The sequence below is a fragment of the Aedes aegypti genome, chromosome 2 (assembly GCF_002204515.2).
Source record: "Aedes aegypti strain LVP_AGWG chromosome 2, AaegL5.0 Primary Assembly, whole genome shotgun sequence".
Lineage (NCBI taxonomy): Eukaryota > Metazoa > Arthropoda > Insecta > Diptera > Culicidae > Aedes > Aedes aegypti.
In genome coordinates, this window is record NC_035108.1 from 425,689,245 (window position 1) to 425,708,401 (window position 19,157).

Sequence of the window (19,157 nt, forward strand, 5' to 3'; positions counted from 1 at the left end):
GGAACAAACCGCATTAAACGCCTAAATGTAGGCAATTTTCTTTGATATTGACAACCTATTCACGAAAAGAACATTTTTTCCGTTGAAAATGAATTTTCATACTCAATGCAAATTCTAAACTGGCTTCAGAAAACAAATCTGGATTATATGAGATAGTAAATTTGAATGGTATATTTGTATGGCCTTGGTTGTAGTCGATTGTATGGAGAAGAACCCTTCAACAGTTCGTCAAACATTTTCAAAAAATCCTGTTTTTCCATGGTATAATTATTTTCAATATCAATCAATATCTTGGAAAATCAAGAACAGCTATCTTACAATGCGACTTCACAGAAATTTTAATACTAGAAATCAAATTATAGCTCTCTTGAGAGACTATACTTATGGGTATGGGAATGATCAGCTTCCCCCCACTGATCAACTACACCCCGAATTACGGTACTACGTATGACCATGTTCTTGGAAGCGGCGAAATCAATCAGTCTAAAGCCGTTTTTGTTCGGAAGCTGGTGGGCAATGAACTTCCCTATGATCGGTCTGAATTCCTCCTGATAACTCTCACTCTTCATACACAACATCAGCGCGATGCTTGAGAGTGGTGCGACAAATTTAAGGGGTTAACGGATTTTGCATCCAATCTATGAATTTCGATGCATAAGAATCAATCATTGGAAAAGATTATCGAACTCCAAGCCGTTTTCAATTAACTTAATAAGGCATTAACTAATCAATTACATTTTTTTCATAAACAAGTACAGCTTGAATCATGTTAGAGATTTGTCTCAACAAAGAGCATTACAATAATAAACCAATCCAGTTGCCTACGTAGTAGTGCAGTGTTGACAAAATTTTCTTTGTTTGCTGTGAGAATACAAATATAAACAGAATTGCTGCAAACCAACCGCTTCCTTGTTGGACTGAATTTGACCGAAAGCTCAACGACGTCAAACAAATATCGATACGTTTTCATTCTGAGGAAATCGATTTGTGTAAGATTGATTGTGCATTGGTATTTGTGGCAGTTTGCTTGGAGACCTCTATTGGACATCCTTATAGAACATAGAGATGTTAATGTCTCGTGTAAGAGAGTCAATAATCAAAATTCGAAATGATACACTAACATAAAAACTTTTCAGCAGAGAGCTTCATAAAACTATATTTTCACGGTTTAGTTAACTTATTGGACTATAGTTAATAAAACTCGACCAACTATAAATGCTCTTGGGAATAAGAGTAATTATTCCATCTGAAAAAGTTTTTGGTGGTGATTTAATACTCCATTCAGACTTTCGCTTCGGTTCGATGATGATTTAAAAATGATTTTGTGAGTGAAGCTTCTATCGACGTACAAGTTCCAGAGGAGAACAAGTGGCATCCATCAAGGGTTTCGGATATCTTGTTAAATGAAACAATCTCTCCTAGAGCTTTGAAAATGGATAATCTTTACTAAAACTTATCGACTACATAATAACGCTTCCTTCGCTCTCCGTTCTCATCCCCTGCTCTGCCCTGTCTATCTCCGTTTAGTCTCTCCCAGTATTGCTATGGAAAGCAGTTCTCAAAGATAAACCAGCTACACTTCTGTAGCCTAATTTTCCTCCCAGAAAATTCAAGCACAAATTCCGCTCCAATATCACCATTCTGAAAAAAGAAGCCAATTTCGAACTACAACTAGGGCCATTGGCGATAAGGCGCGCTCGCTAATCCTTTCTTCGTCTGTTCTGCTTTGTACCGCTGATTCGAGGAGACTTTTGAATACTTTCTGTCAATAATCTGTGGCATAGGGTCGCAAGGCATAAGGTCGAATAGACAGGAACTCGAATTACGATAGATCCAATGGAAAAAGGTCGAATGTAAAAACTATTAATGACTTAAAAACATCATACGAACTGATCTGAATTAGCGATAAAGGCATTAAACTTGAGATGCAAAAGATCGCCCTTTCCTGCAAATTCATGGACATAGTTCAGTAAAAAGTTTCAACGAAATCTACATACAAAACTTGAATATTCGGAATTTGAGACAAAAAGGTATCATGTTTTGTCCGTTTCACCATACGACCTTTTGTTCATCTGAATTGTTGTCCTGTTGACCTTTTGTTCATTCGACCTTCTGTCCTCCAACCTCTGTCCATCCTAAGTACTATAATTATTCATGAATATAAGTTACATATAATCAGCATATAAAAATATAAATCTGCCAAGCAGTTTCACTCTTAATGCCTAAAACGGCAAGAATCACATCATCGTTCCGCTCCTTCTGCGCTTCTGGGATTCGCCGCCCCAACCTCCTAATTGCTTCGGACGGATCTTCGCTGTTGATGGGCCTGCAGGTGCGTAGTCACGAGGACATCCACCGTTTTTCGGAGCATTCCGGCGATGGCATCGGCCGTCGTTGCTAACTTGTTCCCGATGGTGTTGAACAGACCGACGATGGGACTCGCATTCGGGTTGTTGGCCGCAAATCCTCCCTGGCCCTGGCCGGGTGGAATAAAAAAGTTATCGATTATGTTATTGGGAGTGGTCTGGCCGTTTCCGAAGCCGCCAACGGCAATCGAAGATGATGAGGAGATGACTTGTGTTTGTGGGGGTGCTTGTGGTTGTGCTTGTGCTGGTGCTGGTTGTGCAAATACTTGAACCTGGCCCTGGGCGGGCTGCTGAGGACGGAACACCGGAACGGGTATGGCCGGTGCCGCTTCGAACTGCTGCTCGGCGGATAGTTGAACGATGGAAATAAAAGAAAAGAAAGAAAATTGCGAGCCGGGAAAATGATATCAGAGCGAAACTTTGGTAGTGCGAATTTTGTGCAGTGCATAATCGGATGACAGTGTTTAAGTGTAGGTGTAATGCTTGAAACATATATCGGTTTATCATTAGTAAGTATTTAATTTCATATCATTTTAAATAGCCTAAAAGCACAATGCACACTCATATTTTACCTGCTGTTATTTAATTGATTGTTTCGCACATATTTTCTGCTAGAAAGGGTGTGCCAGACGTATTGGTAGAGTGGCGAAGAGTGAGATTCAATCTAACATTTGTTTTGACTTTGTCTCAGGATTGTTGGCAACATTTCAGGAGCTTCAGATGGCTTTATCGTTACTACTTGAACATATTACAGCAATATTTACAATACTCCCCATTTTTGAAAGATTATTCAGGGAAAGACTTCTATTTGTAAAGTATTGAAAACAAAATCAAACACCCATAATTTCTTTGCAAAGAGTTTTACTTATCTTCAAATAATACATTTTCATTCCCAAATCTAGGGGAACATGACATGTATATGCGCAGTTCAGTGCTATCCACTGAGAGGTAGGTAGTTCAAAAGTAGCACCTAAACTACTCCGTTCGACATAAGTATTACATTAGATACTAATCAAGTACTCATTTATCTGGTTGTCCCAAATGCCCTTCTCCATGTTACAGAAAAAGTTTCCTAGCAAACTAGTAAATTCGGTTTATGAAATGGCTGTGAAATCCCCGTGCAATCCACGGGACGCATCCACACTCCAAGGTCGCAGCAGCTGACGTAACTTCTAATGGCATTACGGTTAATGGTAGTCCGCGTTCCGTTTCGACTCTTCAAATTGTCCCTAGTCGTCGTTGAATTTACCACTAGTAATAATAGTAGCCAGAAGACCAGCATCCTCTCCACCCACAGTTATAGTGTTCCTGCGAGGAAAATAATCAATCACTGGATGGTTCTTGGGAGCTTACGGGATGAAACTATCCAGCACCGTCGATTTTTTTTTTCTATTTTACCGTTGAAAACTTGTGGCACTCAAACGGTTTAGGTCCTATGTTTACCGTTTGGAGTGGCGATGTCGAGATGGACACCATGCCTTTTGGGAACGTGGTTTCGTGGTTTTGTATCGAGCACAGTTGGGTGGAAATTTCACCCACATTGTCGATGCTTCGTTCCCGTTCTATAGTTTGAAAAGCATGCAGGAAAATTGAACAGCTATCCCCCGATGTTAGAGACCCTTAGTTTATGGGAATAATGTTAATTGGTTCCAACATGAAATATTTTGATACCTTTAAGAAGTAGAAAGTCCACTTAGAAAGTATTTTTATTAATCAAATTCAACCGACTAAGTTAAATTCGTTAGTTATAGAATTCAAGATGGTGGACGAGAAAGAAAAATGATCACCGCAAAACATTTATTTGAATCATAAGAGTAGGCCAGAATGGTTAAAGATAAATTCCATATAATAATCTTTTGAACTTCGTTATGGCAAATTAATCACAATTCTTTTCCACAAATCCTATATAATTGATAATATAATTGATCTACTAATATCTTTTTACTTGATGAAGTTCAGCTGATTCGATAGAAAAACAACTGGGACATTGCGGTGGTTGAAGAGCCAGTGGCGCCTTAGGAAGATTTAAGTGAAATATAATTGTAAACTCATGTAATATCATTATTTTCAGAACAGGCACGCCGAGTGAATACAGTAAAATTGACGTTTGATGCCAGTTTTGAGAAGTTTACACCTTGGCGATTGCTGTAAAAATTTCAACTTATGCAATTTGGATATTTTTGGACCTAGACTAGATGTCGAAAATTTACGTTCAACGCCATTTTAGAATCCAACAAAGATCAGGTTTTGTGAAGCTCAAACTAAGACTAAATCCTATGAAATTTTACCAAATTTCCAACAACTGAACGTTCAGTAGGAAATAACCGAATAATCACTGCGAAGTTGCTATTTTATCTCAAGCTCTAAAATACCACAATTTACTAAATTTGGAATTGCTTAATCCATTGCCGTTTTCAAAAATTTCATAGCACGTTCAGTTTGTTTAGATATTGACTGTTGAAAATGCGTTGAGTTTGACAATTTCAGACAGCTAAATGCAATTATACCAGCTTGTATGGTAGTTTTTGTTTTATTAATTTGCAATAAAATTGCATCTTCAAGTGTTAAACATTACCTTTTAACAAAGTTTATAAGATTTTATATGCACAAAACTTATTTTATTTTGTCATACAAAAGAAACGAAGAATTTTATATGGAGACTGCAAGCATGTTGAAAATGTCGGTTTAATTTAATTTTTTGCAATATCTCATCGTAATAGGCTGTTTTTCATCACGCCAACCTGTCATGAAACGGCCTACTTTCATTGCAATGAGTAATGCAGTGCGGGAATAATCATTACGCACCTGAAACTAGTGCTGTAATGATTCATTACGCAACGCTTTCTCATTACGCAACTGTTTTGAGTTACGCAATGAAACATTACACAACAATTTTTCAGAAATTGTAAAATAATGGTGAATGCATTCCGATATAATTTCTGATATCCTAAAGTGTCTTCTACGAAATTGCAAAAGTAGTTTACGGAACAAGTTGCAGAATGATGATTTTTACAGCACGAGTCGTAAATTTATAATTACGACGAGTGCTGTTAAAATCAAGTTCTGCAATGAGTTACGTACAACATTTTTTGCAATTTCCTAGGAGCCCACTTGAAGGTATCAGAAATAATATCGGAAAGCATTCAGCAATATTTTACAATTTCTAAAAAACTATTGTATAATGATTCATTACGCAACTCAAAAAAGTTTCGTAATGAGAAAGCGTTGCTTAATAAATCATTACAGCACTAGTTTCAGGTGCGAGTGCGCATCGTACCTTCGTGCTGTGCGTACACGAATTCTCTCTGCTCTTGGAAGTTTTCTTAAAAACTACCTAAAGCAATAAAACAGTACTTTTCAATGCTACAAAAACAGTACTTTTCAGTGCTAAAATTCAAAACGGTACTTTTCAGAGCTACTAAAACAGTACTTTTCAGTACTATTTTTTCTACTATTGATCCCTTTACGATCCTTGTTTGGACCCGTGCCTTCGATTTTTCGTTGGACCCGTTGGCGAAAGCTAGCGGTGGTAACCTTCTTGGACACCGTCTTGGGAAAAAACCTCTCGAAGGTCACGTCTTTCTCGTTTATTAACTAAATATGGTATCAACAACTAACAAACGGAAGGGTGAATCTCTGAATTCACTACTTCCTTCCAAAAAAGTGGGTTTTAAAACTGTCACTACACGTGGCAAGAATGGAAGAAAGGACGCTTCCCCGGAATGCGAACTTTCTTCCAAGGGTGAAATGAATAATTGTATCGAAATGAGCAATCAGTTCGATGCTCTAGACAAATTTTCCGAACACCAAATCGAAGCAGCCTCTAGCCCAGGCTCTTTGATTCAAGTGAGGAAGCAAAGAGTGCCGCCTATCGTGGTCAGTTGTTCCGAATTTGGGGGATTTAGGCAGGAGATCTTGAACTCCATTAGGGGAATCAAGGTTTCCTTCCAAATCGCAAAGAAAGGAGACTGTCGCGTTTTGCCGGAAACTCTTAAAGATCGTGAACTTCTTCTCAAACATCTTGAAGAGAAGAAGCACAAATTTTTTACTTATGACGACAAAACTGAACGTTTGTTCAAAGTTGTCTTGAAAGGTCTCTCAAGTGACTATAAGTCACCTGAAGAGATCAAAAATGGAATAAATGATTTGCTTGGATTTTCCCCAGTCCAAGTAATCATTATGAAAAAGAGAACCCAATCTGGCATTGTTCGGAAAGGGCTTTCTCAAGAATTTTATTTAGTTCACTTTAACAAAAAAGAACTAAATAATATTAAAGCTTTAGAAAAAGCAAAACTTTTGTTCGATGTCCGTGTGACATGGGAACATTTCCAGAAACCTGGAGGAAATTACCAGAACCCCACTCAGTGCCGTCGGTGCCAAAAGTGGGGTCATGGTACAAAAAATTGCCGCATGGATGCTAAATGCATGATTTGCGGAGGTTCTTCTCACGCCAAAGACGTATGTCCAGTGAAGGAAGATACTACCAAATTCATATGCTGTAATTGCGGGGCTAACCATAAGTCCAATTTTTGGAATTGTCCTTCACGCAAAAGGGTCATTGAGGCTCGTGCCAGGCAGATGAAAGATAATATCCGTTACGATAACGGTCGTTTCCGGAATTTGCCTGGTAGAGTATCGAACAATGCTCATTTTTCAGTTAACGATCGCTTGATCATGAATCATACCCATCAGGAAGATCATAATCATGCTCATTCACAAACTAATTTTAATCCGTCGGGTAGCCGTTTGAATCTTTCAATTTCGAATGTAGCTACCCACGGTAAATCCTTTGCCGATATCGTAGCAGGAAATTCAAACTCCTCCCCTGTTCGATCCATGGGTACCGATTCTACTTGTTTCAAATCAAATGGAAAAAACCCTACCGCCACAGGTAACTCCACTTCTTCGTCTACCGGAAATTCTAATGGGAAATCACATGACATGTCTGCCTCTGATTTTAATTTTCTAACTGAACAATTGAATCTAATGATTGATGCAATGTTCAAAGCCACCACTATGACTGAAGCAGTCCAAGAAGGTGTAAAATTTACAAATCAAATTGTTATTGGATTACGTTTTTCTAATGGATCCAAATAATAATTTAAATATTTTAAATTGGAATGCTCGTTCTCTGAATGGTAAAGAGGATGAGCTGTTTAATTTTCTTACAGTTAATAACGTGCATATAGCAGTTATTACCGAAACGTATTTAAAACCTGGATCTAAACTCAAAAGAGATCCTAACTTTTTTGTTTATCGTAATGATCGACTTGATGGGGCATGTGGGGGAGTTGCAATCATCATTCATAGGCGTATAAAACATCAACTGTTTTCATCATTTGAAACTAAAGTTTTTGAAACTTTAGGTGTTTCTGTTGAAACACAGTTTGGTAAATATACTTTCATAGCTGCCTATTTGCCTTTTCAATGCTCTGGACAGCAAGTTAATTTGCTCCAAACTGACTTGCGTAAATTGACTCGCAATAAGTCAAAATTTTTTGTCATTGGTGACTTTAATGCCAAACATCGGTCATGGAATAATTCTCAAAGTAATTCCAACGGCAGAATTTTATTTGATGAGTGCTCTTCAGGATATTTCTCAATTCAATACCCTGATAGCCCTACATGTTTTTCCTCTTCTAGAAATCCATCTACGATTGATTTGGTCTTAACCGACTCTAGTCATCTTTGTAGCCAACTGATTACTCATGCTGATTTTGGTTCTGATCATGTCCCTGTTACATTTCAAATATCCCAAGAAGCGATTCTCAATCCTATCAGCTCCACTTTCAATTATTTACAAGCCGACTGGAATATATATAAAACTTATGTTGACTCTAATCTTGATGTTAACATTTCTTTAGAAACTAAACTTGATATTGACAATGCTCTTGAAACTTTAACAAATCCCATTGTTGAAGCCCGGAGCATTGCAATTCCAAAACGTGAAGTAAAATTTGAATCCGTGATTATAGACGATGATCTTAAACTTTTGATCCGTCTTAAAAACGTGAGGAGAAGGCAATTTCAACGCACTCGCGATCCTGCTATGAAAATTGTATGGCAGGATTTGCAGAAAGAAATCAAGAAACGTTTTGCTCAGTTAAGAAACAAAAATTTTGAAAATAAAATTTCTCAATTGGACCCTGGCTCTAAGCCCTTTTGGAAATTATCTAAAATCTTGAAAAAACCTCAGAAGCCAATACCGGCATTGAAAGACGAAAACAAATTATTACTAACTAATTGCGAAAAAGCTCAAAAACTTGCTATGCAGTTTGAAAGTGCGCACAATTTTAATTTAGGACTCACTAGTCCAATTGAAAATCAAGTTACTCAGGAGTTCGAAAATATTCTCAATCACATATTTTCACATCTGACTTACCTGAGTTACCTCAGGGATGTCAAAAATCTTTGTTTGCGGATGACACAGGCCTCTCCGCCAAAGGACGAAGCCTGAGTGTCATCTGTAGTCGATTGCAAAAAAGTTTGTATATTTTTTCTTCATACTTGCAAAAATGGAAGATTTCTCCTAATGCTTCCAAAACTCAACTAATAATATTCCCACATAAACCAAAAGCTCTTTATTTGAAACCTTCAAGTAGACATGTTGTCACGATGAGAGGGGTTCCAATAAATTGGTCAGATGAAGTTAAGTATCTAGGGCTCATACTAGATAAGAATTTAACTTTCAAAAATCACATTGAGGGCATTCAAGCCAAATGTAATAAATATGTAAAATGTCTCTATCCCCTTATTAATAGAAAATCAAAACTTTGTCTTAAGAACAAGCTTTTGATATTCAAACAAATTTTCAGGCCAGCCATGTTGTATGCTGTACCAATATGGACTAGCTGTTGTAATACCAGGAAGAAAGCTCTGCAGAGAATTCAAAATAAAATTTTGAAAATGATTCTGAGGCTTCCTCCCTGGTATAGTACCAATGAGTTACATAGAATATCGAATGTTGAAACATTGGAACAAATGTCAAATAAAATAATAAATAATTTCAGGCAAAAATCGTTACAATCTTCTATTGCCACGATTAATGCGTTATATGTTTAGGTTAAGTTAGGTAAAGCATATTCAAAGTGTTTTTTTTTTTCTCTTATAAGCAGGTGAAATAAACTCACCTGTAAAAATCTGAACTGCTACGGCAAATGAAATGTAATATGTTGTTAACAAAATGTTAATTAAATCTTAAATTTTTTTTACCAAATTAGGATGATAGTGTTGTCTAATAACACAGAACACCTAGATATAAGAAATGAATGTAATGTTTGGAATGATACTAATAAAGAAATTGAAAAAAAAAAAAAAAAAAAAAAAAAAAAAAAAAAAAAAAAAAAAAAAAAAAAAAAAACTAGTTTCAGGTGCGTAATGATTATTCCCGCACTGCATCTTTCATTACATGAAAGTAGGCCGTTTCATGACAGATTGGCGTGACGGAAATCAGCCTATTACGACAGGAAATTGAAAAAAAATGTTGTACGTAATTCGTTGCAGAACTCGATTTTTACAGCACTCGTCGTAATTTACGACTCGCGCTAAAAATCAGCATTCTGCAACTTGTTCCGTAAACTACTATTAATCCATCAATTTAAACCAAAGTACATCTGAAATGAAAGTTGAAGTCCTATTTTGCATGCTCAGTGGATTACATCACAGGAAAATTAGCTTAATCATAGTTTAAATTTCATGTAAACATCAATAAAACCAATGTTTTATAAAACTTTGACGACCTGTACCTCAAAATTGTGAGGTGCTGAAACATTTCTGAGCACGGCATAAGATGCAGCAGTCCCAAATTTACTTTAAACACATGAATTGGTCCTTTTTACGCTGTGTAATGATCCATTTCGCGCCATATCGTATTCCGAGTTGGCAGAACCCTTCCAGAGATCAATAAAACTTTCTAAATGTGTAGACTTTGACTAAGTAAGCCTCTTTGTATACAGTAAGGTGTCCTATAAGACGATGCCACCCAGTTAACTCTCATGGCATTTTCTCAGCAGTTGTTTATGGGATGAAGTTTTTTTTCCGTATGTGAGGCATAGTATGAGCTGATTAGCTATCAAATTTCATCAGAATCGATAAGGCAGTATCTGATAAATTGCGGTGGGCGTAAAGTGAGTGGCAGCGACTGATATGAGACCTGAATGTACATATTTTTACAATTAGCTGGACTATCTTTTAAAAAGTACCAAACCTTTTTTTTTAAAATAATTAAATCGAGCAATGATGGCCCCTACAAAAAAGTGTTGCATGACTTTTGAAAAATTGCCTTCTTTTCAATGATAATACTGGGAAAAAGCGCATTTTTGGTCTACACTGAAAAAAATAGAATTTAAAGTCAATTTAATTTGAAACATGAAAAATCATGTTATTTTTCTCTCACGTATTATTACGCTTTCCCTCGGCACTAGACAAGACAATAAAGGAATAATATTTCCTTATATAACTTATATATGCCTCATCGCATTCAAGAACGTTCGTGATTTTGAGTGAAAATGAAAGAGTTCATGATCTTGCATCCAATATTCGCTAATATTGCACGGTTTCTTGCATTTTGAAAGTGAAATTGCAAACGAGAATGCTCTGTTGAATGGTCTAATTTAGGCCAAATGTTGGACATCCCGTGCTTTTCTTATGATTTGTACAACAATCAGCGATAACTAAGGCAGTTCAACATTTAGCGACTTACTATAAACGCTGAAAAGTCATTTTATTTGCATCATATATTATAGGATTTTCAGTGTTTAATCATAATAAGGGAGTTGTTTTTTTTTTGCAACATTCCTTAAGAAAAGATATTTAACGTGCAATATTTAGGATTTTGTTGGCAATGTTGGATATAATAGCCGTATTTGTAGGAATATTGATTGAATATTCCATTTGATATATCTTTACACGCCAATGCCACCAGATGGGTCAAATCAAAAATTGTTGATGTATCCAAAAAATTTAATAAATTTACACAGTTAAAAATTATTACACAATATAAACTTCATCAATTCCGCCATTTTTTTCCATTAAATTTTAAAATTACAGGTCTGCCTCGGTAAAGAGCCTGTGTACAATATTGCATGCTACGATATATTTTATGTTATATCAAATGGAATGTTAAATAAATTTACACATTCTGATATTTACATTATGTGTGGATATCAGAATTATCATCTGTATAGGTAATTTGGTAATACATTTTGCTCTCCATGTACTAGGCAAGGAACCTTCCTTGTAACCCTCATTCAAAGGAGCACCCATTTTTTTTCTCAGAATTACACTTCACGTAATTCTTGCTTCAATCATGTAAAGCCATTAGTAATGTATTATTCAATGATAAATCCTACAAACCCAGCTATTATACCCAACATTGCTAACAAAATCTTCAAAATTGTACGCACTTCTCTCAAAAAATGTTGCAAGCGAATCCGCACAGTTTACATGACCTTACGCTGAAAATTCTATCATAAATACTGCACATGGAATGTCCGAGCCGTCGATCCATCCATGTGCGTCATTTTTGACAGATTTTTCAGCGTAGAACCGTCTATACCGAGCATTCTTGTTTGCAAATTCTCATTTAAGTTGCAACAAAGCATGCAATATTGGCGAATGTTGAATACAATATCGTGAAATGTTTCAGTTTCATTAAAGATTGTAAGCATTCCTGACTGCAATGAGGCAGTTTACATTATTTTTCGTTCAATCAGTAAGTAATCAGGATTTTTAGAAGAAGAGTCAGTCAACCAGCCTGAGTTTTTGTTTTTTTTGCTGCAGTAGTATCTAGCGTTAAGTTGACTTTTCAGTCTTGAAAAAAATCACATACTGCTATATCCTAAAAAAATAATAATACGTCGTGAAATATTGGTGTCAATGGTGTAAAGGCATTAGAAGTGGAATATTCAATGATAAATCACATCCAACTTTTTAAGCAAAACAGCGCAAAATGTTCACTCTTGAAAAATGTTGCAATCGAAACGACTCCCTCAACATGATTTTACACTCAAAGCTCAATAAATATAAACACTGCTTATACCAACGGGGGTATTTGTAACGTAAAGTACCGAGTGGTCAAAAAATGTGAACGGTAACCTTTGCACGACGATTTGTTAGCTGATAATCAATCAATTTTCATATTTTTCACCATTGCAAGCGCTTACTATCCTAGATGCATTTAGTGAGGACCGATTAAAATTGTATCCATCATATCATGGCTGAGAACCGGCCGGATCAAGACCGTCCAAAAAAATTGCTCACCTCCCGCTTGTCATATGTAAGTGTTGCATGCGAGTTGTTTTTTCCAGAAGTAACATTGCGGCCGGGTATTTTAAAACATCGACCATTTAAGGCTCTCCTAAATCAAAGCAATTGTTTACGGCGACAGCGACCCAGCAAAGATTCGCATTCATCCACTACGTGGCGCTAGTGTTCGTAAAAACTTCCGGTGTGACATCGAAAAAGAATGTCTCGGAATCCTGAAGACTTTTTTTCGAATGTTTTCTTAGTATATGTTAATAGGAATTACTGCAGGTATCTCTGAAAACATTTTTGTAGGAATCTCAGGAAGAAATCTGGAAGCATTCAGTACATGATATCTGGAAAAAATACTTGGGAGAATTCCAAAAGAATTTTCTAATTAGAAATATTAGGGTAATTCTGTTGAAATCTTTGGATACTGGATGAATACAAGAAGGAATTCCTAAAAATAACATAGGGAGAATTTCTCAAGGAATCCCAGAGGGATTTCCTGAAGGATTCCTAAGGGAATTATAGGAGGATTTTCTGGAGGTATTTTTTGAGCAATACATACAGAAATTCCGAAAGTTAAAAAAAATAAATTATGCCAATTTTGGATTTCCTGATCGAAGAACAACTTATTCTTGAAATTTGAAAATGATTGTTGTCCATGATTTTTCATATGCCTGAGCCTTATATTTTGGGTACACTGCAAAAGATATATAAATGCAATGAAAGGAAAGTACCAAAAAAAATTCCCTCGTACACATTGAAATTATTTCAACGATCTCAATAAACGATCCGTTGAGAACCCAATATCTGAGATTTCAGTGGCTTTAAATGTACACACGTGTAAACATTAGAATCCAAAAGCAAGATTATGAATGATAATATTCCAGTGTGTTTTCATCTTAAGCAATTACACCATGATTTGTACTCATGATATCATGAGTCAGATTGCGTAACCCGTAATAGTTGTATTACTGATTGCACGAAATCACGAATCAATTGCCTAAAATCATGACTCGCGCATCCGTTTACGATCGGCAAAATAAAAAAAAAATGCCTTAGCGGGATTCATACCAAGAACCTTACGATTGAAAGCCATGTACTCTAGCATTCAACCACTTCCCTCAATAGAAAGAAATCAGAAGTATATACGTACACTAGCGCCACGTAGTCGATGTTTTTTGGAGAAATTATGATCACACTGATCAAATTTCTCGAAGACAGGTATTTAATATTTCTTTTGAATTCTGAGATATCCCACTCAAGAAACAAACTGTCATGAAGACAGGAATTTTCAATCTCGTGTAGATTCCGAGATATCCTTGAATGATATTTCACCGGAAGTGCTTTGCACACTAGCGCCACGTAGTAGTGAAAGTTTGTATCATGGCATATACCATAAGGAAGCGAGCACCCTGTACAACTCTCCTGAAGACAGAACCCCTCTAACTGGTAGAAATTTTGAAATATCCGGCCGCAAAGCTAGTTCCGAAATAATTTACTTGCAAACGACAAGCGGGTGGTGGGAAAATTTTGTGATCCGCCCGCCCAAGTAACCATAAACACTAATAATAAGCCCTTAATCAGCATCATAGATGCGTACATGCATTATGATAGCACTACAAATGCTTACACACCTTATAACAGCACTTCCGCTGCATAGAAACCCTATTACAGCATCATTAATGCTTCTAAGCCTGATGCATACAGGCAATAATTGAGCACTATATTGGCTTTATATTCGAATACAGGGCATGTTTAAATGCCATCCAGTGTTTTGACAGATATACCACGTGCTTTGTGTTTCCATATAGTGGTAAGAGGGAGTCAAACATAATTCTTCTCACTACTCCAATTGCAGGTTTTATGTCGGGGAAAGGTGATGGTTTAAATTGGTCACTTTTTTCCAATACTATTCATCTTATGTGGCCGTAGGAGCAAAGGAGCAGGACTTCAACAACTCAACAATACGGATGTCGCAGGTTCGAGACGCAAAATGAGGAATTTCATCATCATAAAACGAGGATCAAAATGTGGCAATTGCAAGTCCTCAAAAGGATGAAAACCACCAAAAGATAAGTCTGATACGGAGAAGTACTATCTGTATCATTTTATTACATTTTTTGCATACTATTAGAGGTTTCCGTTTTCATTCATTCATTTATTTACCTCGTGTACCAGTTGCTTGGCCGCATATACGAAAGCTCACTGGCTGCGTACGCGAAAGCACAAAATATTCGCCCTAAAAACCTGGCGAAAACAACTGACGTTTCTCACGTGGTCTTATATCAGCATTAGTGGTGCAGAGAAGCACGGTTATATCTTTGCACTATAAAGGCACGCTATTTCGCCTTTTCTGGCATTATAATAGCATTATATGTTTATATAAAACTGGCATGCATCAAATGATTATCCTATACGCGCATATAATGCTGTTACCGTGCCGCATTATCGTGCTTACTGGTTACTAGGGCGATTCTCACAAGGGAAGATCACGATGGTGTTACACGGGGTTTTCAACCGGACTATTTTTGTTAGATTCTACATGTCGAAATATGTAAAACCCCAAAGCCTTTCGGGTGATAGACCAGTGGTGTAGCCAGGAGGGGCTCTGAAAGGGTCGATTTTGTACGAATATAGTATTATCAGGTCAATTGAAAATTTGTCAAAAAGATTTTTGTCAGTATTTATTACGATAGTAATGAACAGAATTGACATTAATGTATGTTTGTAATGTATTTTTGACGCAACTAACATGGAATATGGACACCAAAACGAATTTGATTTTATTAGAATAGTATACCAACAAGAAACCCATCCCGATTGCGCCTAAGGCATGGAAAAATACATTTTAAACATACATTAATGTCAATTATGTTCTCTACCATCACAATAAAAACAAAAAAAAATATTTTTGTCAACTTTCCAATTAGCTTAATAATATAATATACGTACAAAATAGCCCCTTTTACAGCCCCTCCTGGCTACACCATCACCCGAAAGGCTTTAGGGTTTTTCATATTTCGAAATGTAGAATCTAACAAAAAAAAGTCCGGTTTAAAACCCCGTGTAACACAATCGTGACCTTCCCTTGTCAACAATGATGGCAAAAAAATCGGGCCAGCGTGTTAACACACATAAACTGACCGAAACGTTGTTTCTTTTATGTTCAATATTTGTGACTAATTGTAAACAGAGCAATCTTGGTTGCAATTTCACTTTCAAGATGAAAACAGCATGCAATATTGGCGAATGTTGAATGCAAGAATACGAAATGTTTCAGTCTCGCTTAAAATTGCCCGGCAAACGTTGTTTTGCCAAGCAGTAGGCTGTGAAATAGAGCATGCAAAAATACCATAGAAAATGTCCCTTTTTTTTCTTTTTAACAAAAGATATAATTCACAAACACATCGCATCCCCCGTCGAGTCCAACAGTGGAAGAAAAAGGCTAATCAGTTGACGCGTTCTCAAAGGTTTCGTGACACACAAACACCATTACATTTTTATTTGTATAATAAAATAAAATGTTGATCATTTTTGTCGAAACTTAAGTTTTGCGGTAATTTGAAAACCGATCCATGAAAAGCTGTGTAATTCCAGTTGAGAAATGTTCATGTTATCTTCAAGCTGCGGTGAAAATTTTCGGTCAATCGGAGCATTAGAAGCCGAGAAGTAAGCTCGCAAACTTGACCATTTTGTGTAGAAAAACGGCTGACGCATTCTTTATATTGCCACGTATTGTATTCCAGGTTGCAGCTTATCTTTGGAAAGTTTTCAAACCCCAAATTTCGTGTGCTCTTCGGAGTTTATATCACAATTAAAAAGTGTAGGATCGCGGTAACACCTATTCCTATTATACAGGTCGGGCTCGATTATCCGGAGCATCGATTTTTTTATTCGCTCCGGATGAATTTTTAGAATATAAAGTTTGACCTTCAGTGAAGTCCATAGCTTTGTTATTTTTCAACCATTTTTGAAGCTTCGAGCATCATCCTCCTCAAGTTTAAATTTATGAAAAGTATGTAGAACATCAAATTGAGGTAATTTAAGGTAGAAGTAGTTTTCTCTAAAAGTTTACTCATTTTACTAAAAAAACAACTTTGTTTGATCATATGTAATGAAACCTTAATATCAAAGCCGAACTGATTTTTCTTATTTGTAGACATTTTAAAAGGTCTTGGCAAAAATTTATAATAAGTTTTAAAACAAAATAATTTTTGAATTTATTATTAAATATATGTATGCACTGTTCAACTCGTAGTTATAGCATGTTGCTTCATAAACTACGGTTGTATATTGGTATTGTTTTTCTTCGCAAGACCCACTTAAAAATAAAAAATAGAATGACTATGTTTAAATAGTTTTTGTTGAATGACTTAGTGAAAACAGTTTTTATTATTATTGTTATTATTATTATCATTATTATTATTATTATTATTATTATTATTATTATTATTATGTTTCTTAACGAGATTTGAACAGTTTTTTTGTTGAATGTGATGTAAAAACAGTGAATCGAACGAGAATCAATGAATTTATGGTCAAACAAAGATTAATTTTTAGTAAAATAAGGAAACAAATAGAGGAAATTACTTTTAACATAGCATAGTTTTAATTTTAGACAAACTTTTTATGATGCAAAAAAAAGGGGTTAAACAATAACAAAGCTATGAAGACTTCACTGAAGGTTATATTTTGTAACTAAAAAATTCATCTTCAAGTCCCTTGTGCCACCTCTATATCTTAATATTTGTTGACTCAAACTTTGAAGTTTCTCTGTAAATGTCAGTAGAGCACACGAATGTTTGATTTTGAGAACTTTCGAAAAACAAGCCACGCCCTAATGCATATGTGACTGAAAGTTTGGACAAAATTAAATACTGTTTTCGAATGTTGTCAATACTGAAAAGCCTTATTTATTCTAGAACTAGCCAAAGGTTGTTAATCTCTTCAATAAAATGGATTGGATTGAATCAGGGTTAAAAAAAATTGACACTGTACATATAACATACCTACTGCCCATACTCGCATAACAGTCCCATTTGAATTTTTATCACTTTTGATTTAGCTTCATGAATAGCCTTCATTTATAGTGTAGTTTTCAAAATCTCTCTCAAAATTGTACATTTGTATGGACAAAGTGCGAAAAAAATACCAATTCATGTGCGTCCCATATTGAAAGTACTCGCATAACAGTCCCATCAGTTGAATTCGACGAAATTGAAGCAAACTCATTTCTATTATGATTTATTTAATTTTCTACAATGGTATTCAATTTGTAAGAAGAAGAAATCGTACAATTTACAGTGGTTTTCATAATTTTTATTTGAGAAAAACTTGATATTTTACATGAAAGTTTTCCCAGAATGCCTTCTGTAGCGAATTGTTTTAGAACCTTATGAAGCCTTCTTAGAGTATTGAATATAATCGCTTCCCTGAATCAATGCTTACGTTGTTCTTCTATTGTCCTTCAGATTAATCTTCGGTAGTCTCATCTTCCATTGATAGAGGGAAAGTGAAGGCTTTTTGGGCCAGCGCAGATCTGCACACATCGCCACTGATATCATTGACAAGGTTTTCATGGTAAAACTGAGTGTTTGCGCCATGCAATATCGAGAAATTAGAATGTTTTAGACACACAGCAGGATTGTTCAAATCAATGGAACCGCCATCAGCTTGTAGGCCAAACCTTGCTTTAAGTTTTACTTTGGTCTGTTTCAAATCCTACACCGACATCCAAATGTTATACTGCAGGTGGTTGCATTGAACTTTTAATTTTGGCCGGCGCAACAGTCAAATCTTAGCCAAGAAATTGTACATCACTATCACTGTCATCACTATTTTTTGAGCATTGAGGGACATTACTACACTTTAAATATGCGAATACTAACAACTGCAAAAGTAATTGGGTTCGGAATCCATCGTAAACATGAAAATAAATGTGTCAAGGAGCACGATAACAAAGTAAGCGAGTCTTAAGTAATGGGACTGATATGCGGGTATATTTGTGTTAGACGAGCGAAATACTTGGATATCGAGTCCCATTTGCTAGTATTTTGGATTAGGACATAAAAAACTACCGTTTCAACTTTATTTCAGTAGTTAAAGATTTGTGCATATTTCGATCATAATGTGTTGAGTAATTCTACCAGGATTGACTACTACCAACAGTGGCGAAACGAAAAATTTTACAATTATGTTTAGACGCGTTTTTCTCGACATGATGATTTTCCTAATGGGACTGTATTGCGAGTATGGGCAGCCTACCTCTAGCATATTTTTGTTTTCTTCGTGAAAAAAAATATTTCATGCAAATTCAGCGTTAAATCATATAGATAAATTTTTTGATATTTTTACGTAATTTCCTTTTTTACATCGAGTGTTTTGCTTACCATAAAATTTACGCCATATAGTTTTTTTAGTTAGGATTCTGAGATACAGTCAGTAACAATAGTTTGTAACCAAATGCTGTTTTTCGATACGAAATGTCCAAGATTGGAGATCTGTAACTCAGCTTCTGGTAGTCCGTATTGGATGACATTT

The 19,157-nt window shown here is 35.9% G+C and overlaps 1 protein-coding gene across 15 annotated transcripts in view; it reads right to left on the minus strand.

Annotated features, from left to right (window-relative positions):
• Positions 1 to 1,419: 1,419 nt before the first annotated feature.
• The window catches only part of LOC5573135 (nuclear pore complex protein DDB_G0274915), a 135,419-nt gene continuing 117,681 nt past the window's right edge, over positions 1,420 to 19,157 (minus strand). For 13 of the 15 annotated variants that reach the window (XM_021847555.1, XM_021847566.1, XM_021847567.1 and 10 more), the window contains one exon: positions 1,420 to 2,704. In XM_021847555.1, coding sequence (XP_021703247.1) covers positions 2,291 to 2,704 — 414 coding nt within the window. In that variant the 3' untranslated portion in view covers positions 1,420 to 2,290. The remainder of the gene's footprint in view (positions 2,705 to 19,157) is intronic. The other 2 variants (XM_021847561.1, XM_021847569.1) reach the window with 1 other exon arrangement.